Source organism: Coregonus clupeaformis, chromosome 7 (assembly GCF_020615455.1).
Source record: "Coregonus clupeaformis isolate EN_2021a chromosome 7, ASM2061545v1, whole genome shotgun sequence".
NCBI lineage: Eukaryota > Metazoa > Chordata > Actinopteri > Salmoniformes > Salmonidae > Coregonus > Coregonus clupeaformis.
The window spans coordinates 32,176,184-32,198,621 of NC_059198.1; the positions used below are offsets into that span (position 1 = coordinate 32,176,184).

General features: G+C 41.4%; 1 protein-coding gene across 3 annotated transcripts in view; it reads left to right on the forward strand.

Annotated features, from left to right (window-relative positions):
• The window catches only part of LOC121569752 (syntaxin-binding protein 2), a 37,848-nt gene extending 15,859 nt beyond the window's left edge, over positions 1 to 21,989 (forward strand). For 2 of the 3 annotated variants that reach the window (XM_041880923.2, XM_045221311.1), the window contains 11 exons: positions 75 to 159; positions 965 to 1,095; positions 2,316 to 2,423; positions 2,654 to 2,777; positions 4,680 to 4,760; positions 6,210 to 6,351; positions 6,789 to 6,895; positions 7,069 to 7,167; positions 9,236 to 9,321; positions 17,128 to 17,288; positions 20,775 to 21,989. In XM_041880923.2, the coding sequence (XP_041736857.2) occupies positions 75 to 159; positions 965 to 1,095; positions 2,316 to 2,423; positions 2,654 to 2,777; positions 4,680 to 4,760; positions 6,210 to 6,351; positions 6,789 to 6,895; positions 7,069 to 7,167; positions 9,236 to 9,321; positions 17,128 to 17,288; positions 20,775 to 20,854 (1,204 nt within the window). In that variant the 3' untranslated portion in view covers positions 20,855 to 21,989. The remainder of the gene's footprint in view (positions 1 to 74; positions 160 to 964; positions 1,096 to 2,315; positions 2,424 to 2,653; positions 2,778 to 4,679; positions 4,761 to 6,209; positions 6,352 to 6,788; positions 6,896 to 7,068; positions 7,168 to 9,235; positions 9,322 to 17,127; positions 17,289 to 20,774) is intronic. The other variant, XM_041880924.2, reaches the window with a different exon arrangement.
• The last annotated feature ends 449 nt before the right edge of the window (positions 21,990 to 22,438 follow it).

Below are 22,438 nucleotides of genomic sequence, written 5' to 3' on the forward strand. Positions count from 1 at the left end.
CTTGAGTGTCTGTGCTAGTTCAGTTATATGCCACTTACCCTCTCTCTCTCTTTCTCTCCCTCCCTCTACCATAGCGGTCCTGAGGCGAATGCCAGACTGGCTGAGGAGGTGTATCAGCGTCTGAACGCCCATAAAGCAGACAACCCCAGCATGGGAGAGGTGAGGAGAGGAGACGCCAACGCCTCACCACCTCTCACAATACACAACACTTCCTTACAGTACTAATAGTACCATGTCTGCTTGGCTCAAAATGACTGTTCACTCCCTACACCAATTGAAAATACACTGCATTGAATGACTTCTATCTGAAACCATCAAATGCTTTGTCTTTATGATACTAGGCTTATGATATAGTTATTGAAGATTTTGAAAGTGTTACATCTTTGGGAGTTTCTCAGAGCTACTTCTACTTTCTCACTTGATTTCCTGTAAATTATCTTTCACACTCTGCTGCTCGGCTACTTTTTCTCTCATTTTCTGTCTTTCCTAGCTGGCATTTCCTTAAGCCTGTGTTGGACTTCTGAAGGCATGTATTCATTTGATATAATTTATCTTTCTGATCTTCTCCGTGGTCCTTCTGCCTCAGTACTGCTGGCTCGGATAGGTTTTTTTCACAACTAAATATCCTCTGTGGTGGGTGCATAAGCTGGCCAGCACAGTACAGTGTGAAAAGGGTATTTGAATAAACATGGCATAGATATTTTCTTTTTGTTGTGAATTTGAATGTGTAAAAGGCTGGGGGAAAAAAACTATTCTGAATGTGGCACTGACTGGGCGACTTCTTGGTAAAACCTGTTACCCAAAAGCATTCCTTACATTGTATTGTGTAGCTAGAGGCAATAGATTTGATCTAAAATAATATGCCCTGTCTGCCAAAGCATTGAAGTGGTTAACTAGTAATTAGAAAAAGACATTTCTAGGTATAATTTCTTGCCCTGACGTGAAATGTCTGATGTGTTTTCAGGGTCCTGACAAGGCCATGTCTCAGCTGTTGATTGTGGACCGTGGCTTTGACCCCATCTCTCCCATTCTGCACGAGCTGACTTTCCAGGCCATGGTCTATGACCTTCTGGACATCGAACAGGACATCTACAAGTAGGCTTAGTTTGGCAACCTATTCCTAATATAGTGCACTACTTTTGACCAGAGCCATGAAAATATGGAAAATGCTATACAGACACTCCTGCAAACGATACTTAATTTCAGAATTGGTAAAAATTAGCTTAAGGTTAAGGGTCAGTTTTACATTTTGGTTAGTCGTTTTACAGTTTAGGAGTGTCCTTATAACCTTTCTCCGACCATATTATTTTTATTTTCAATGTAGCTATACATAGTACCAATGTATACTTACGTACCATACCATGAGTAGAAGAAGGTATCTGTCATGATATCCCTGTATAACGGCTGTGTGTGTTCTAGATATCAAATCAAATTTTATTTGTCACATACACGTGTTTAGGAGATGTTATAGCGGGTGTAGCGAAATGCTTGTGATTCTAGCTCTGACACTGCAGTAATATCTAACAATTTCACACAAAAAAAATAGAACAAAAAAAATAGAAAAGAAAACAATTTCACAACATATACCCAATACACACAAAACTAGTAAGGAATGGAATTTAAGAATATATATATATATGGACAAGCAATGACAGAGCAGCATGGACTAAGATACAGTAGAATATTATAGAATAGAATGCAGTATATACATATGAGATGAGTAGTGCAAGATATGTAAACATTATTAAAGTGACTTGTGTTCCATTTCTTAAAGTGGACAGTGATTTCAATAGGCAGCAGCAGCCTCTAATGTGCTAGTGATGTCTATTTAACAGTCTGATAGACTTGAGATAGAAGCTGTTTTTCATTCTCTCGGTCCCAGCTTTGATGCACCTGTACTGACCTCGCCTTCTGGATGATAGTGGGGTGAACAGGCAGTGGCTCGGGTGGTTGATGTCCTTGATGATCTTTTTGGCCTTCCTGTGACATCGGGTGCTGTATGTGTCTTGGAGGGCAGGTAGTTTGCCCCTGGTAATGCGTTCGGCAGACCGCACCACCCTCTGGAGAGCCCTGCGGTTGCGGGTGGTGCAGTTGCCATACCAGGCGGTGATACAGCACGACAGGATGCTCTCAATTGTGCATCTGTAAAAGTTTGAGGGTTTTAGGTGCCAACAGCATTCTTACATAGGTATTCCTCTTGTCCAGATGGGATAGGGCAGTGTGATGGCGATTGCATCTTCTGTGGATCTATTGGGGCGGTAAGCAAATTGAAGTGGGTCTATATCAGATGATCCCTGTGTTATTGTGTGTTGTAGATATCAGACGACTGGGATCGGGGACTCCAAGGAGAAGGTGGTTCTCCTGGACGAAGACGATGAGCTGTGGGTCCAGCTGAGGCACATGCACATAGCTGACGTCACCAAGTAAGACACACTATCATTAAGATTACATACAACTAGTGTTTTTAACTGATCTAACCTCAGCCAGTAAGATATGATATGATCCAGAGTTGTTTGAGGTAAGTTTAGTGTTCTATTCAGGAAGTGAATTGTAAAACGTAATATAATGAATTATTTATTGAATTGAACACAGAATTGAACCCAACCCTGGTATAGTCTTTGTCAGATGTTGATGCTCATTGTTCGTGTTCCAGGAAAGTGACGGAGCTGCTGCGTGTGTTCTGTGAGAGCAAGAGGATGTCCACTGATAAGGCTAATATCAAAGACCTGTCTCAGATGCTGAAGAAGATGCCACAGTACCAGAAGGAACTCAGCTTGGTGGGTATTCCTTGTCTTTCCATCTAAAATCAGTTGATTGGTTGAGATTGGCTTTCATGACATGTCTCTCCAGTGATCACATACTGTCAGCCTAAATGTCAACCGATGATGTATTCACTTTTATAGCATATAGATAAGCACCCAGATTTTTTGACAAAGACATGGGCCATGTTCCAATGTCCATACTAGCAAACAGTAGTTTTTTTAAAGCTACTTTATCCTATTGTTCTCTGGAGTGAATTTTATCCTCAAGGGGCGCGAGCCTGATTTTAATTGAAATGAATAGGAGCGTATTACCCTCTGCAAACGTTGCACAGCTGGTGTAGCAGACCACTTATAATGCATGCCCAATACATTTCTTCATTCTACAGTGCCTTCAGAAAGTATTCACACCCCTTGACTTTTTCCACATTTTGTTACAGCCTGAATTTAAAATGGATTAAATGTAGATTTTTTGTCACTGGTCTACACACAATACCCCATAATGTCAAAGTGGAATTATGTTTTTAGAAACTTTTACAAATTAATTAAAAATCAAACGCTGAAATGTCTTGAGTCAATAAGTATTCAACCCCTTGGTTATGGCAAGCCTAAATATGTTCAGGAGTAAACATTTGCTTAACAAGTCACATAATAAGTTGCATGGACTCACTCTGTGTGCAATAATAGTGTTTATCATGACTTTTGAATGACTACCTCATCTCTGTACCCCACACGGTCCCCATTCGAGCAGTGAATTTCAAACACAGATTCAACCACAAAGACCAGGGAGGTTTTCTATTGCCTCGCAAAGAAGGGCACCTATTTGTAGATAAAAAAATAAAAAAATGTTTATTTTTTTAAAGCAGGCACTGAATATCCCTTTGAGCATGGTGAAGTTATTAATTACACTTTGGATGGTGTATCAATACACCCAGTCACTACACAAATACAGGCGTCCTTCCTAACTCAGTTGCCGGAGAGGAAGGAAACCGCTCTGTAGTTACTCCACAATACTAACCTAATTGACAGAGGGAAAAGAAGGAAGCCTGTACAGAACAAAAATATTCCAAAACATGCATCCTGTTTGGAACAAGGCACTGAAGTAATACTGCAAAACATTTGGCTAACCAATGTACTTTTTGTCCTGAATACAAAGTGTTATGTTTGGGGCAAATCCAATGCAACACATTACTGAGTACCACTCTCCATATTTTCAAGCATAGCGGTGGCTGCATCATGTTATGAGTATGCTTGTAATCGTTAAGGACCGTGGAATTTTTCAGGATTAAAAAATTAACAGAATGGAGCTAAGCACAGGCAAAATCCTAGAGAAACTTGTTTCAGTCTGCTTTACTCTAGACACTGGGAGATGAATTCACCTTTCAGCAGGACAATATCCTAAAACACAAGGCCAAATCTACACTGGAGAAGACAGTGAATGTTCCTGAGGGGCCAAGTTACAGTTTTGACTTAAATCTACTTGACAATCTATGGCAAGACCTGAAAATGTTTGTCTTTCAATGATCAACTACCAATTTGACAGAGCTTGAAGAATTTTGAATATAATAATGGGCAACTGTTACACAATCCATGTGTGGAAAGCTCTTAGACACTTACCCAGAAAGACTCACAGCTGTATAATCACTGCTAAAGGTACTTCTACAAAGTATTTACTCAGGGGTGTGAATACTTGTGTAAATGAGATACTGTATTTCATTTTCCCAAAAAAATCTACAAATTATAAAAACATGTTTTCATTGTGTCATTATGGAGTAGTGTGTGTGGATGGATGAGAAAAAACTGCAATTTAATCCATTTTGAATTCAGGCTGTAACAACAAAGTGGAGTATTATGATAGTGTGGAGTGATGACATCAACTTGTTAGAAGTGAATAAGTAATGTGTTTGTTTTGATTTGCAGTACTCCACTCACCTGCACCTGGCTGAGGCCTGCATGAAGAAATTCAAAGCCTCGGTTGACAAGCTGTGTGAGGTGGAACAGGTCAGTGTTGCTACAAAACACAAGTCCCAAATGGCAGCCTATTCTATATGTAGTGCACTACTTTTGACCAAGTGCACTATATAGGGAATAGGGTGCCGTCAAGCTCCCTCCCTCTCTTATGAAACCATATGCAAATGACCTGGCAGGTACATGTTTTTGATTCTCGGAAGTGTAAACACAGCCTGTTTTTATTCAGCCTGTATTTAATGAGAAAGACCCTTGTGATGAATCATTTCTTTTTTCCAGAGCGACCTATAGCATTTTAATTATATGTTTGTAGGTTCTTTGATTTTATATGTTTTTGTTCTGTGAATTTTCCCTATTTCCTGACTCTATCTTTCCATCCTCTATCATTCTTTCTACAGTGAAATGTTTCTTTTCCCAAACCGATATCCTCCTCTTCCTTGTTTTCTATATAATATTTAATAATATAATATTATCTTGAAAAATCACATCCCTGGTTGTTAGCCTTAGGTGGTTAAACCATGAATGACCAGGTCACTGTGATAATGTTGTGCTGTTGTGTAATATATTTTAATATGTAGGACTATCGTATCATATAATAAGACTCTCCCACTCCCGCACACTCACCCCATCTAGCCTCCACTGGGGTGCTGATCTCCCCACGCTCCCATCTCTATTTTTACCACTCTGTTTGAGTCGCTTCATAGGCTGCTGCATCCCAAATGGCACCCTATTCACTAGTGCACTACTTTTGACCAAAGCTTACTTTTGACCAGAGCCCTATGTGTCCTGGTCAAAAGTAGTGCACTATATAGGGAATAGGGTGCCATTTGAGACGCAGACATAGTCTGACGCTGTCTGGCGGCCTAGCGGGCATCCACTTCACTCTGCCTTCTTTATGTAGTAATGTAATGTTGTGTAAAGGGCTTGAGATGAGACGTGTCGCGCATCTGGATCAACTGTCCCTCTCTGAACCTACAGTAATGCATAGGAAGCTGTTATGTCATACCTAGTCTTTTAAAGACCATTCATGTTGCCAGGCTGTTATTACTGCATCCATCCATCCACATCATCCATAAATCCTACACCGTAAGGCATCATACATCTCAGACTATAACCCCTTTCCCTTCCTTGTTCCCAGAACAGCTCCTACTTTCTCCCTCAACACATTTACTGCGTCCCAAATGGCACCCTATTCCCTAATTTAGTGCATTACTAATAGTGTGCCATTTGGGTTGCAAGCATTGTTTTGGTCTTAATGGTTCTAATAGCTCCGCTCAAGTTTGTTTCATAGTCTTTAATATAGTAGGTTTAGTGGTCGATCAGTTGAGACATACCTAGCATGTCCAGGAGTGAAATAATCTGGGTATGCTTGTGGGATTAGGATCTGAAGTGTTAATGCACTGATGTGTGACTGATGGGGAAGACCTAAAGGCATCATTCTATGATTGTTGTTGATTGTTGTTTTCCCCATATGTTTCTCAGGACCTGGCCATGGGGACTGATGTAGACGGGGAACCCCTGAAGGATGCCATGAAGAGCATCGTCCCCGTACTCCTCAACACCGACATCGACCCCTACGACAAGATCCGCATCATACTGCTCTATATCTTCCACAAGAAGAAGGGTAGGTCAACAGAATAGCGCTGGCTGCATGATCCCAATCTCTGCTTTCTGTCAATGCATGGTCAAGATACACTCAGCAGGTACAGCAATATGAGTGTTTCTAATATGATACCACACAGCTACTACTCTCCAACTGACTGCTATTGAAATGAAATGATAGCTTTCCTGAACAGCTCTATAAGATCAACATTTTTTGGTATGTATGTTTGTGGATGTTGGCCTGAGGAGCAGATGGTGATCTTTAGGTTGAGAGCTTGGCTCTACTCTGTATATAATGGTGTTCTCTGTAAGTATATATGATGTGGTTACTGTTGATACTCGGGGGATGACAACAGGCTAGCTAATGAAGCAGTTTTGATTAGGGTAACTTGGTGATGAGTCGTCACTCATTACATTCTCCAGCTGTACTCTGTATAACGGTGGTATCGTCACATACAGGCATTGGAGAGGAGAACCTGACCAAGTTAATCCAGCATGCCAATGTGCAGGCAAACAGCAACATCATCACCAACCTACAGCACCTGGGCTGTCCCATCATCGCTGGGGTTAGTAAGTCTCTGTCCTGTCCTGTATCTGTCTGTCTGTCCGTCGCTCTCGCCATCGTTCTTTCTCTGTCTGTTGCTCTCTCACATGTTTTTGGGCTAAACAAATGCCTCTCTTTACAGTGAAGCCGTTTTTCCCTTGTTATATTTGAAGGATGTGAAATGTTGTGTTTCAGGCTCCCAATGCTGGGAAAACACTGCCTGAGAAGAAAGAGCGCAAGGAGAGCACGTACCAGCTCTCCCGATGGACACCCACCATCAAAGACGTGATGGAGGTATGGAGGAGGAGAAGGATAGACAGACAGTGTGGTAGAGGACAACTAGACCCGTTCTATATAGACCTGGTCGGACCCGGTCCGATCCGAGTGAGGGAAGCAGCAGAAAAAACATTTTTATGATACTTTATTAACCGGAGCAGATAAAGCGTGAGGGAGAGAGAGGTGCCGCTCTAGCAGGGGCCGTGCTGTGTGTGTACTCTGAGAGGGAGGGAGGGAGAGACACCAAGCAGACTCATGGTATAGTAGACTAATAGCTGCCATAGCTAGGTTATTTATCATTCAAAATGATTACGTAGTACCTGTCTTGACTGCATCAAACTGGAAGTTAGTCTAATTGAGGCTGCATGCACTTTCTCGTCCTAACAACTCCATTCATATTATTAAGTAGCAGCCTACCTGTTGGCTCTTGGTCATTGTAGCCTTTTGTTCTTTTGATTAGATATCGCCTAACTTTTGCCAGACATGGAGGCTCTGACTGTAGCTTATTGCTGCTTTGATGACTTATGATTGGCCAACAACAAGCTCCATGGGCCACTCTGGTTAAAAGCAAGAGAAGCAGCATAAATTATACAATTTCTCCCTCTCCCTCCTGCAGTAGCCGCGTTCGGATCTGTACGGGTCCTTCTGGACAAGTCAGTTAAAATTGCATATACCCGTGACAATAATATCAGATAAGACCTGTGACATAATTTAGAATTCTGGATCCGTCTCGGGTATTTGGGTACAGGTGGATCCGTGAACAGCTGACTGAAGACAGGACGGCCAGGCATTCGTGCAGTTGAGTCCGTTTCGGACTCTGAACAAAGTGATTGCTGAAACAAGCAACAAAAACACCCCCCACAATGCAGCATCAGCACACATACAAATAGAATGAATAGAAGAGGCTTGGAACCTATAACCCTTGCAATTTGACTGGTAAACTCATGGGTACATTTGCAATGGCTTCCTGATATAGACCCAGTTGGTATTAGATAGAACGTCGCGACCCTCCCCGTCTGTGGGAAAGACAACCTGTGGTTACCCCAGTGGCTCACAGCAAAAACTTGACCCTTTTCAACCACAATTTCCTTGTTTTAGTCAATTACAAGACTACATTTAAGAAAAGATTACTTTTCAACATTGCCTGCTCTCTAGCGTTCTCACTACTTCCCACATCCCCCTTTTCCGTCATGATGATGCTAGCTAGCAGCCACTTGAGTGAGTGAGTGCTAGCTACTGACCGGAACATTAAGCTAGCCAAGACCAACAACACAAACAAACGGACTATACAAGTAGTGAGTGTAGTTACAAATGGGCTGTACTAAACAAGTTAAATGTCTTACCTGTGATTAAATGTTTTCCACACACATAGCTACGTGTAGCCTACTTGGACACCGCGTCCCCACATTTCTCACTCTCCCACACCGAATAGCCTGAAGCCACAGGGATCTTTTCGCAGGCTCTGTTTCCTTACGTGGGAGCACTGCAAACCATAGGATGGGATTTTTGACCTGGCTACATGTACATTGAACAACACAGCAGCTTTTCTGCATGTTTTGTTATTTCTGTATAACAAAAAAATCTATGAAGAAGTTGCCTCTTTTACAATGGGGATCAACAGGAAAGAATGTTGGTTTTCCCCAAATTGTGGGAAATATTTCCATGGTAATTGTAGAATGTTCATTCAAATAATGTTAACTGATGTGGCTCATGCAATGGAATGTATTTTTTGTAACGTCAGTTGAGTTGAATCAACAAATCACCGCACATTGATGGGTACACTTCCTGCTTTTACTTCCTGCTTTGCTTCTATGGGTACACTTGCAATGGCCACCAGTCCACCCATTATGCCATCATTGACTTGAATGGGGACGCCCGTTCTATTAATTCTATTTCTATGGCAGCACATGCAGTCAGGAGAGGAGAAAATGTGCATCTTAAAAAAAAAATGTATTTCATTAAATGTTTTGCTATTTGAAAGGTTATGACGAAGACCGCGGTCATTTGGCTAGACAATTACTGTCATCCAAAATTCCATGACCGTCACAGCCCAAGTCTGACCAGCCCTGTCTGTCTATTTTTCCAGAATGCCATAGAGGACAAGCTGGACAGGAAGCAGTGGCCGTTCATCTCTGACCCTGCCCCCATCAACACCATGCAGACGACTGTCAGGTGTGTATTCTGTATACACCACTGGGGGGTGGAGCCAAAGCATGGAAGGGGGTGGGGCCGGACCGGGGACAGAGAAGGGGCATGGCCTTATAGGAGGCAGATGGATAACCAGGGTCACATACATTAACACTTTAATCTCAGTTGTCATTTTGAAAATTGAGCTTTGCCGTAGTTAAGTGTACTGGAGAGGTGAAAAGTTAAAGTTGATCCAACCTGCCATTAGACAGCCTGTGAATAATCTCCCCCGCCCCATACCCATACTAAAAATATTTTAGTTTGTTGATATAGCTTGTTCATGTTGTACAGTGCATTCGGAAAGTATTCAGACCCCTTTACTTTTTCCAGATTTTGTTACGTTACAGCCTTATTCTAAAATGTATTAATCAAAACATTTTCCTCATTAATCTACACACAATACCCCATAAGGACAAAGCAAAAACTGTTTTTTAGAAATGTAAAAAAACAGAAATACCTTATTTACGTGAGTATTCAGACCCTTTGCTATGAGACTCGAAATTGAGCTCAGGTGCATCCTGTTTCCATTGATCATTCTTGAGATGTTTCTACAACTTGATTGGAGTCCACCTGTCGTCAATTCTATTGATTGGACATGATTTGGAAAGGTACACACATGTCTATATAAGGTCCCACAGTTGACAGTGCATGTCAGAGCAAAAACCAAGGAATTGTCCGTAGAGCTCCGAGACAGGATTGTGTCGAGGCACAGATCTGGGGAAGGGTACCAATAATTATCTGCAGCATTGAAGGTCCCCAAGAATACAGTGGCCTCCATCATTCTTAAATGGAAGAAGTTTGGAACCACCAAGACTCTTCCTAGAGCTGGCCGCCCGGCCAAACTGAGCAATAGGGGGAGAAGGGCCTTGGTCAGGGAGATGACCAAGAACCCGATGGTCACTCTGACAAAAGCTCCAGAGTTCCTCTGTGGAGATGGGAGAACCTTCCAGAAGGACTACCATCTCTGCAGCACTCCACCAATCAGGCCTTTATGGTAGTGTAGCCAGACTGAAGCCACTCTTCAGTAAAAGGCACATGACCGCCCGCTTGGAGTTTGCCAAAAGGCACCTAAAGACTCTCAGACTATGAGAAACAAGATTCTCTGGTCTGATGAAACCAAGATTGAACTCTTTGGCCTGAATGCCAAGTGTCACGTCTGGATAAACCTGGCACCATCCCTATGGTAAAGCATGGTTGTGGCAGCATCATGCTGTGGGGATGTTTTTCAGCGGCAGGGACTGGAAGACTAGTCAGGATCGAGGAAAAGATGAATGGAGCAAAGTACACAGAGATCCTTGATGAAAACCTGCTCCAGAGCGCTCAGGAAAATAGCTGTGCAGCGACGCTCCCCATCCATCCTGACAGAGCTTGAGATGATCTGCAGAGAAGAATGGGAGAAACTCCCCAAATACAGGTGTGCCAACCTTGTAGCGTCATACCCAAGAAGACTCGAGGCTGTAATCACTGCCAAAGCTGCTTCAACAAAGTACTGAGTAAAGGGTCTGAATACTTATGTAATGTTTATTTTTGTGTAAATATACACTACCAGTCAAAAGTTTGGACAAACCTACTCATTCAAGGGTTTTTCTCTATTTTTACTATTTTTTACATTGTAGAATGATAGTGAAGACATCAAACTATGAAATAACACATATGGAATAATTTAGTAAACAAAAAAGGGTTAAACAAATCAAAATATATTTTATATTTGAGATTCTTCAAATAGCCACCCTTTACCTGGAATGCTTTTCCAACAGTCTTGAATGAGTTCCCACATATGCTGAGCGCTTGTTAGCTGCTTTTCCTTCACTCTGCGGTCCGACTCATTCCAAACCATCTCAGTTGGGTTGAGGTCAGGGGATTGTGGAGGCCAGGTCATCTGATGCAGCACTCCATCACTATCTTTCTTGGTAAAATATCCCTTACACAGCCTGGAGGTGTGTTGGGTCATTGTTCTGCTGAAAAACAAATGATAGTCCCGCTAAGCCCAAACCAGATGGGATGGCATATCGCTGCAGAATGCTGTCGTAGCCATGCTGGTTAAGTGTGCCTTGAATTCTAAATAAATCAAAGACAGTGTCACCAGCAAAGCACCCCCACACCATAACACCTCCTCCTCTGTGCTTTACGGTGGGAACTACACATGCGGAGATAATCCGTTCACCCACACCGCATCTCAGAAGACACGGCGGTTGGAACCAAAAATCTTCAATTTGGACTCCAGACCAAAGGACACATTTCCACCGGTCTTATGTCCATTGCTTGTGTTTCTTGGCCCAAGCAGGTCCCTTCTTATTATTGGTGTCCTTTAGTAGTGGTTTCTTTGCAGCAATTCGACCATGAAGGTCTGATTCACGCAGTCTCCTCTGAACAGTTGATGTTGAGATGTGTCTGTTACTTGAACTCTGTGAAGCATTTATTTGGGCTGCAATTTCTGAGGCTGGTAACTCTAATGAACATATCCTCTGCAGCAGAGGTAACTCTGGGTCTTCCATTCCTGTGGTGGTCCTCATGAGAGCCAGTTTCATCATAGCGCTTGATGGTTTTTGTGACTGCACTTGAAGAAACTTTAAAAGTTATTGAAATCTTCCGTGTTGACTGACCTTCATGTCTTAAAGTAATGATGGACTGTCATTTCTCTTTGCTTATTTTAGCTGTTCTTGCCTTTATATGGACTTGGTCTTTTACCAAATAGGGCTATCTTGTCACAACACAACTGATTGGCTCGAACGCATTAAGAAGGAAATAAATTCCACAAATTAACTTTTAAGAATGCACACTTGTTAATTGAAATGCATTCCAGGCATCTTATGAAGCTGGTTTAGAGAATGCCAAGAGTGAGCAAAGCTGTCATCAATGCAAAGGGTGGGTATTTGTAGAATCTATTTGTTTAACACTTTTTGGGTTACTACATGATTCCATATGTGTTATTTCATAGTTTTGAGGTCTTCACTATTATTCTACAATGTAGAAAATAGTAAAAATAAAGAAAAACCCTTGAATGAGTAGGTGTGTCCAAACTTTTGACTGGTGCTGTACATTTGCTAACATTTCTAAAAACCAGTTTTTGCTTTGGCCTTATGTGGTATTGTGTGTAGATTGATGAGGAAAAAATAACAATTGAATCCATTTTAGAATAAGGCTGTAACGTAACAAAATGTGGAAAAAGTCAAGGGGTCTGAATACTTTCCGAATGCACTGTATAAGAGCTCATCTGAATCCCGGCTGAAACTCATCTATGGACATAATGGTGTCCCAAATGGCACCTTATTCCCTATATCGTGCACTACTTTTGACCAGAGCCACAGGGAATAGGGGTCGAAAGTTGTGCACATAGGGTGCCGTTAAGGACGTACACAGACAACTTCCTTCCTGTTCCCCTCACAGAGCAAAGTACTTTTTGAGGGCAGGGTTTAAGTTCTTGATAAATTCTTTATATATACACACACACACACACACACACACACGTATCTTCATGGATGCGTCCTAAATGGCACACTATTCCCTTTATAGTGCACTACTTTGGACCAGGGCACATGGGGCATTGGTCAAAAGTAGAACACTACAGGAAATGGGGTCCCATTTGGGACGCACCCATAAATAAATATATGTTATAGAGCAAGGACATCAACAGCTGTTGTCATATTAATGGAATTCAAACGTGTTCACATCTGGTGATGTAACTTTGAACGTATATCATATCCAGCAGCTGTTCTTTTAGGTGTATAACTATATGCCCTGTGCTTTTGTTATGCTGTTGCTTGGAATGTTCTCTTCCCAGTGATGTTGTGCATTAATGTATTGTAATTCTAATTATGTAGATCATATTTAATATATCCGCATCGCACCCCCGCATTTTGGATTATTCACATAGTATAACTACATAGCCCCTCGTTGATTATCCCGTACATATTATAGACTTAGTATATTATAACCCCAAAATAAAGTTATTCTATGTTCTATTTAATTCTGTGCATTAACCCTGGCCAGCCATCTTGTCAAATCATATTGTCTTGAGGCTTACCACCACCCACAGTATCTATTATATAATCAAAAAATATAGTGTGATAATTTACAGCATGACCATGTATTGATTTAAGATCCATAATTGTGGGTAAAATATATATATATATATATATATATATATATATATATATATACATACATACAGTGGGGAAAAAAAGTATTTAGTCAGCCACCAATTGTGCAAGTTCTCCCACTTAAAAAGATGAGAGAGGCCTGTAATTTTCATCATAGGTACACGTCAACTATGACAGACAAAATGAGAAAAAAAATTCCAGAAAATCACATTGTAGGATTTTTAATGAATTTATTGGCATATGATGGTGGAAAATAAGTATTTGGTCAATAACAGAAGTTTCTCAATACTTTGTTATATACCCTTTGTTGGCAATGACACAGGTCAAACGTTTTCTGTAAGTCTTCACAAGGTTTTCACACACTGTTGCTGGTATTTTGGCCCATTCCTCCATGCAGATCTCCTCTAGAGCAGTGATGTTTTGGGGCTGTCGCTGGGCAACACAGACTTTCAACTCCTCCAAAGATTTTCTATGGGGTTGAGATCTGGAGACTGGCTAGGCCACTCCAGGACCTTGAAATGCTTCTTACGAAGCCACTCCTTCGTTGCCCGGGCGGTGTGTTTGGGATCATTGTCATGCTGAAAGACCCAGCCACGTTTCATCTTCAATGCCCTTGCTGATGGAAGGAGGGTTTCACTCAAAATCTCACGATACATGGCCCCATTCATTCTTTCCTTTACACGGATCAGTCGTCCTGGTCCCTTTGCAGAAAAACAGCCCCAAAGCATGATGTTTCCAACCCCATGCTTCACAGTAGGTATGGTGTTCTTTGGATGCAACTCAGCATTCTTTGTCCTCCAAACATGACGAGTTGAGTTTTTACCAAAAAGTTATATTTTGGTTTCATCTGACCATATGACATTCTCCCAATCCTCTTCTGGATCATCCAAATGCACTTCAGACGGGCCTGGACATGTACTGGCTTAAGCAGGGGGACACGTCTCGCACTGCAGGATTTGAGTCCCTGGCGGCGTAGTGTGTTACTGATGGTTGGCTTTGTTACTTTGGTCCCAGCTCTCTGCAGGTCATTCACTAGGTCCCCCCGTGTGGTTCTGGGATTTTTGCTCACCGTTCTTGTGATCATTTTGACCCCACGGGGTGAGATCTTGCGTGGAGCCCCAGATCGAGGGAGATTATCAGTGGTCTTGTATGTCTTCCATTTCCTAATAATTGCTCCCACAGTTGATTTCTTCAAACCAAGCTGCTTACCTATTGCAGATTCAGTCTTCCCAGCCTGGTGCAGGTCTACAATTTTGTTTTTGGTGTCCTTTGACAGCTCTTTGGTCTTGGCCATTGTGAAGTTTGGAGTGTGACTGTTTGAGGTTGTGGACAGGTGTCTTTTATACTGATAATAAGTTCAAACAGGTGCCATTAATACAGGTAACGAGTGGAGGACAGAGGAGCCTCTTAAAGAAGAAGTTACAGGTCTGTGAGAGCCAGAAATCTTGCTTGTTTGTAGGTGACCAAATACTTATTTTCCACCATAATTTGCAAATAAATTCATTAAAAAATCCTACAATGGGATTTTCTGGATTTTTTTTCTCAATTTGTCTTTCATAGTTGACGTGTACCTATGATGAAAATGACAGGCCTCTCTCATCTTTTTAAGTGGGAGAACTTGCACAATTGGTGGCTGACTAAATACTTTTTTTCCCCACTGTACATACATACATACATACATACATACATACATACATACATACATACATACATACATACATACATACATACATACATACATACATACATACATACATACATACATACATACATACATACATACATACATACATACATACATACATACATACAGTGAGGGAAAAAAGTATTTGATCCCCTGCTGATTTTGTACGTTTGCCCACTGACAAAGACATTATCAGTCTATAATTTTAATGGTAGGTTTATTTGAACAGTAATAGACAGAATAACAACAAAAAAATCCAGAAGAACGCATGTTATAAATTTATTTGCATTTTAATGAGGGAAATAAGTATTTGACCCCTATACAAAACATGACTTAGTACTTGGTGGCAAAACCCTTGTTGGCAATCACAGAGGTCAGACGTTTCTTGTAGTTGGCCACCAGGTTTGCACACATCTCAGGAGGGATTTTGCTCCACTCCTCTTTGCAGATCTTCTCCAAGTCATTAAGGTTTCAAGGCTGACGTTTGGCAACTCGAACCTTCAGCTCCCTCCACAGATTTTCTATGGGATTAAGGTCTGGAGACTGGCTAGGCCACTCCAGGACCTTAATGTGCTTCTTCTTGAGCCACTCCTTTTTTGCATTGGCTGTGTGTTTTTGGGTCATTGTCATGCTGGAATACCCATCCATGACCCATTTTCAATGCCCTGGCTGAGGGAAGGAGGTTCTCACCCAAGATTTGATGGTACATGGCCCCGTCCATCGTCCCTTTGATGCGGTGAAGTTGTCCTGTCCCCTTAGCAGAAAAACACCCCCAAAGCATAATGTTTCTACCTCCATGTTTGACAGTGGGGATGGTGTTCTTGGGGTCATAGGCAGCATTCCTCCTCCTCCAAACACGGCGAGGTGAGTTGATGCCAAAGAGCTCGATTCTGGTCTCATCTGACCACAACACTTTCACCCAGTTCTCCTCTGAATCATTCAGATGTTCATTGGCAAACTTCAGATGGCCCTGTATATGTGCTTTCTTGAGCAGGGGGACCTTGCGGGCGCTGCAGGATTTCAGTCCTTCGCGGCGTAGTGTGTTACCAATTGTTTTCTTGGTGACTATGGTCCCAGCTGCCTTGAGATCATTGACAAGATCCTCCCGTGTAGTTCTGGGCTGATTCCTCACCATTCTCATGATCATTGCAACTCCACGAGATGAGATCTTGCATGGAGCCCCAGGCCGAGGGAGATTGACAGTTATTTTGTGTTTCTTCCATTTGCGAATAATCGCACCAACTGTTGTCACCTTCTCACCAAGCTGCTTGGCGATGGTCTTGTAGCCCATTCCAGCCTTGTGAAGGTCTACAATCTTGTCCCTGACATCCTTGGAGAGCTCTTTGGTCTTGGCCATGGTGGAGACTTTGGAATCTGATTAATTGATTGCTTATGTGGACAGGTGTCTTTTATACAGGTAACAAACTGAGATTAGGAGCACTCCCTTTAAGAGTGTGCTCCTAATCTCAGCTCGTAACCTGTATAAAAGACACCTGGGAGCCAGAAATCTTTCTGATTGAGAGGGGGTCAAATACTTATTTCCCTCATTAAAATGCAAATCAATTTATAAAATTTTTGACATGCGTCTTTCTGGATTTTTTTGTTGTTATTCTGTCTCTCACTGTTCAAATAAACCTACCATTAAAATTATAGACTGATCATTTCTTTGTCAGTGGGCAAACGTACAAAATCAGCAGGGGATCAAATACTTTTTTCCCTCACTCTATATATATATATATATATATATATATATATAATTACTAACTACATAATTACTAATGTACAGTACATCACAGTAGGATGGTGAGTGGAGTGAATGGTATCAAACACATAAAAACGATGTGTTTTGATATCGTTCCATGTATCCCGGTCGAGCCATTTACTACGAGCCCTCTCCATTTAAAGTGCCACCAGTGATGTACATGTTTTATTTTACCGCAGCAGATAATTTATACATAATTAGGAATGTACGTGTTTTAATTTGTTTACGTTTATATCACACTGTAGCAGTGCTCGGTTCGGACAATGGCACAAGAACAAGTCTCCAACGGAGTATCATTCCGGCCCTCGGCTCATCATCTTCATGATCGGAGGTGTGTCCCACTCCGAGATGCGCTCCGCCTACGAGGTCACTCGAGCCACCGATGGAAATTGGGAGGTCCTGATTGGTAAGGAACACAATAGTTGGACTGAACCTTAATAGTGTACACTTTATATTTTATTGAACCTTTTCTTTAACCAGCAAGCCAGTTGAATGTTGTATTTATTTACAATGACGACACACCATGTACCCTCGTTTGGAATTCCCCTGCTGGTGGTGCTAAAGGATCCTACAGTACCTTCAGAAAGCGTTCCAGAGTGCAAATAACCTTGGCGTGACCCTGGACAACACCCTGTCGTTCTCTGCTAACATTAAAGCGGTGACCCGATCCTGCAGGTTCATGCTCTACAACATTCGCAGAGTACGACCCTACCTTACACAGAAAGCGGCATAGGTCCTAATCCAGGCACTTGTCATCACCCGTCTGGATTACTGCAACTCGCTGTTGGCTGGGCTCCCTGCCTGTGCCATTAAACCCCTGCAACTTATCCAGAATGCTGCAGCCCGTCTGGTGTTCAACCTTCCCAAGTTCTCTCACGTCACCCCGCTCCTCTGCACACTCCACTGGCTTCCAGTTGAAGCTCGCATCTACTACAAAACCATGGTGCTTGCCTACGGAGCTGTGAGGGGAATGTCACCTCCTTACCTTCAGGCTCTGATCAGACCCTACACCCAAACGAGGGCACTACGTTCATCCACCTCTGGCCTGCTAGCCCCCCTACCTCTACGGATGCACAGTTCCCGCTCAGCCCAGTCAAAGCTATTCACTGCTCTGGCACCCCAATGGTGGAACAAGCTCCCCCACGACGCCAGGACAGCGTAGTCACTGACCACCTTCCGGAGACACTTGAAACCCTACCTCTTCAAGGAATACCTGGAATAGTATAATAGTAATCCTTCTACCCCCCCTTTACTACCACTGTCTTTTGTCTAAACTAACACCTGACTTATTTCACCTGCTAGCACTGACTTGTTTAAAGAAATTTACTTATTGTGATCGAGATGTAGTTGTCCCTGATTGCACTGACTTTGCTCACAGCTGCTTGTTTGAAGAAGTGTACTTACTGTGGGGGAACTAAGTAGTAAACTTTCACCAAATCAAGATGTGGTTGTCCCACTGGCTATCCTAAATTGAATGCACCAATTTGTAAGTCGCTCTGGATAAGAGCGTCTGCTATATGATTTAAATGTAAATGTAATACCCCTTGACTTATTCCACATTTTGTTGTGTTACAGCCTGAATTCAAAATGGATTACATGGATTTTTTTTCTCTAGACAAAATACCCCATAATGACAAGGTGAAAACAACATGTTTTCAGACATTTTCGCAAATGTATTGAAAATGAAATGTGTAGAAATATCAAATTACGTAAGTATTCAAACCCCTGAGTCAATACTTTGTAGAAGCACCTTACACCTCTGGGTAAGTCTCTAAGAACTTTCCACACATGGATTGTGCAACATTTGCCCATTTTGTTATTTTCAAATTTCTTCAATTTCTGTCAAATTGGTTGTTGATCATTGCTAGACAACCATTTTCAGGTTTTGCCATAGATTTTCAAGTAGATTTAAGTCAAAACTGTAACTCGGCCACACAGGAACATTCACTGTCTTTGTAAGCAACTCCAGTGTAGATCTGGCCTTGTGTTTTAGGTTATTGTCCTGCTGTCAAGTTGAAGCAGACTGAACCAGGTTTTACATTAGGATTTTGCCTCCTGTTAGCTCTATTCCGTTTCTTTTTTATTCTGAAAAACACCCCAATCCTTAACTATTACAAGCATACCCATAACATGATGCAGCCACCATTATGCTTGAAAATATGATGAGTGATACTCAGTAATGTGTTGTATTGGATTTCCCCCAATCATAACACTTTGTATTCAGGACAAAATGTTAATTGCTTTGCCACATTTTTTCCAGTATTACTTTAGTGCCCTGTACAGGCTTCCTTCTTTTCACTCTGTCAATTAGGTTATTATTGTGGAGTAACTACTGAACAAAAATATAAAAGCAACATGTAAAGTGTTGGTCCCATATTTCATGAGCTGAAATGGAAGATCCCAGAAATGTTCCATACGCACAAAAAGCTTATTTCACTTAAATGTTGTGCACAAATGTGTGTACACCCCTGTTAGTGAGCATTTCTCCTTTGCCAAGATAATCCATCCACCTGACAGATGTGGCATATTGTGCACCTTGTGCTGGGGACAATAAAATGCCACTAAAATGTGCAGATTTGTCACACAACACAATGCCACACGTCTCAAATTTTGAAGGAGCATGCAGTTGGCATGCTGACTGCAGGAATGTCCACCAGAGCTGTTGCCAGAGAATTGAATGTTCATTTCTCTACCATAAGCCGCCTACAACATCGTTTTAGAGAATTTGTCAGTACGTCCAACCGGCCTCACAACCGCAGACCATGTGTAACCACGTCAGGACCTCCACATCCGGCTTCTTTCTGCGTGATTGTCTGAGACCAGCCACCCCGACAGCTGATGAAACTGAGGAGTATTTCTGTCTCTAACAAAGCCCTTTTGTGGGGAAAAACACATTCTGATTGGCTGGGCCTGGCTCCCAAGTGGGTGGGTCTATGCCCTCCCAGGTCCACCCATGGCTGCGCCCATGCCCTGTCATGTGAAATCCATAGATTAGGGCCTAATTAATTTATTTCAATTGACTGATTTCCTTATATGAACTGTATCTCAGTAAAATCTTAAAAATTGTTGCATGTTGCGTTTATTTTTAATCAGTATACAATGTTGTTGATCCATCCTCAATTTTATCCTATCACAGCCATTAAACTCTTAACTGTTTTAAGGTCACCATTGGCCTCATGGTGAAATTCCTGAGCGGTTTCCTTCGTCTTCGGCAACTGAGTTAGGCAAGACACCTTTATCTTTGTAGTGACTGGGTGTATTGATACACCATCCAAAGTGTAATTAATAACTTCACCATGCTCAAAGGGATGTCTGCTTTTTTTATTTTTACCCGTCTACCAATAGGTGTCCTTCTTTGCCAGGCATTGGAGAACCTCCCTGTTCTTCGTGGTTGAATCTGTGTTTGAAATTCACTGCTCGACCTTACAGATAATTGTATGTGTGGGGTACAGAGATGAGGTAGTCATTCAAAAGTCATGTTAAACACTACACTATAGTGTCCATGCAACTTATTATGTGACTTGTTAAGCAAATTTTTACTCCTGAACTTATTTAGACTTTCCATAGCAAAGGGTTTGAATACTTTAAAAAAACATATTTCCACTTTGACATTATGGGGTATTTTGTGTAGGCCAGTGACCAAAAATCTCTAAATTCAGACTGTAACCCAACAAAATGTGGGAAAAGTCAATACTTTTTGAAGGCACTGTATATCCCCCAGCATGTATGTTTTTTTTATGTCTGGTAAATGCGCCGCTAAGTTTGTCCCTCGCCATACATTTTCATCATGACTCTTCACGGTGAATGCAAGCGTCTTTGGGTTTCAGAAAAGCGCTATATAAGTACTATAGTATTAATGTTCCTGTGTTGTCTGTTCCACTCCTCTCTATAGGTTCGTCTCACATTGTCACTCCCACCAGCTTCCTAAATGACCTGAAGAAGCTGGACCTGGTTCCAACTCCTGAAAGCTAGATATAACTTTCCCTTCTCTCCTCGGCCTGGAAGGGAGCTGGTCTGAGTCTGCTGGGAGAATGGCTCTGAACACAAACCTGGATTCAAATTGTGTTTTTTCTTTCAAATATGTTGAGAGTTTTGATTGTCTGCCGAGAGTACCAGATCAGTGGGATTTGCAGTTTGCACTTTTAGGACTATTCCAGTGGTTCCATTGGGTTAGACAAGCTCAATTAAGCACAGTTAACATATTTGAAAGAAAACAAATACTATTTGAACCCAGGTCTGCTCTTAACGGAGTGGTTTATTATGAGATGCTTGTGTACTCGTCTAATGTTGCAGGGTTTGAGATAGCTGTAAAACAAAGTGCCATTTTAAGATGTAGTCATCATTAAAGGATAGCATCTTGTGATTTTCAATCTTTTATTGAATTTCTCTTTTAATTATGCTTGAAGTAAAACAAATTATGTACATACGTATTAATATAATGCTGTGATGGACATTTTCTGCTCTGAATATTTAATTAAAACAGTCTATATTATGAAGATTATTTTAATCTGTCTCTGTCTTCTACGGTAATTGAGTTACAAATATGTGAATCATCATTATTACTTTCCCTTTTATCTGTTTATTTATGTAGTAGTACCATCCCTGTTCAACAATACTTATCTACAACTTTATACCCAGAATTCATTACATATTTTGATATATTGCCTGTTCTTTCATTCTCCAGATCAGCATGAAGGTCATTTCTTTTTCTCCCCAATGCTTGTAGGTATTTATATTAAGGATGCAAGAAATTAGTGACTGCTGTACACCAAAGAACCTTGGGCTGCATCTCAACAGTCTAAAGTGGCTTCCTCTCCTTCTGTCCTGTCAGTGCAGATGAACGAAAGGAGATAAGGAGCGGTGGCCTGTTTAGACAATTGAGATGCAACCTTTGTGTTGGGACCATTAAATACTTGTGTGCCTTTCCCGAGTTACATTTATTGTTTTCATCTGTCTGAATGTCTTTACTACAGTAGTGTCTTCCTCTAAAATCATGCACTTTTATAATATACGTTTTATAAAGGAAGGGATGAAGTGTGGTTGTTTGGGCTTTTGTTGTCTTTGTATTTTGGTCAAAATTATGAATAAAAAATATGCATATATTTTACTCTTTGTACATTGTCTTTTATAATGAAAAGTCATATGTTCTAGCTGCCATGAGAATGCCTAGAGAATCCCTGGTGTTGAAGCCAGGAGCAATCAACATAGTACTAGTCTGGGTACCGGGGGCAGATTAAGACTAGTCCTGGAAAAACACTTTCAGTGGAGATTATTTTTAATCTGTGTCCGGGAAACCGTCCCTATATTTATTGTATACATGAATTCTAATTTCCATTTCTATGGCAATCGAGCATGCTTTATGTATTCTAATTTCCATTTCTAAGTCTTTCACAATCGATGCTGAAGGTCTTTGTTTAATGTAATTGATATTGACCACTAGCCTGTTTAGGATTGGAGACCTTATGGCACTGAGCTTAATTACTTATGCTTATCCTCACCTCTTAATACTGCATTATGTCTGTCTGAATAGCAAATATTTGTCCCACTTAAAAAATA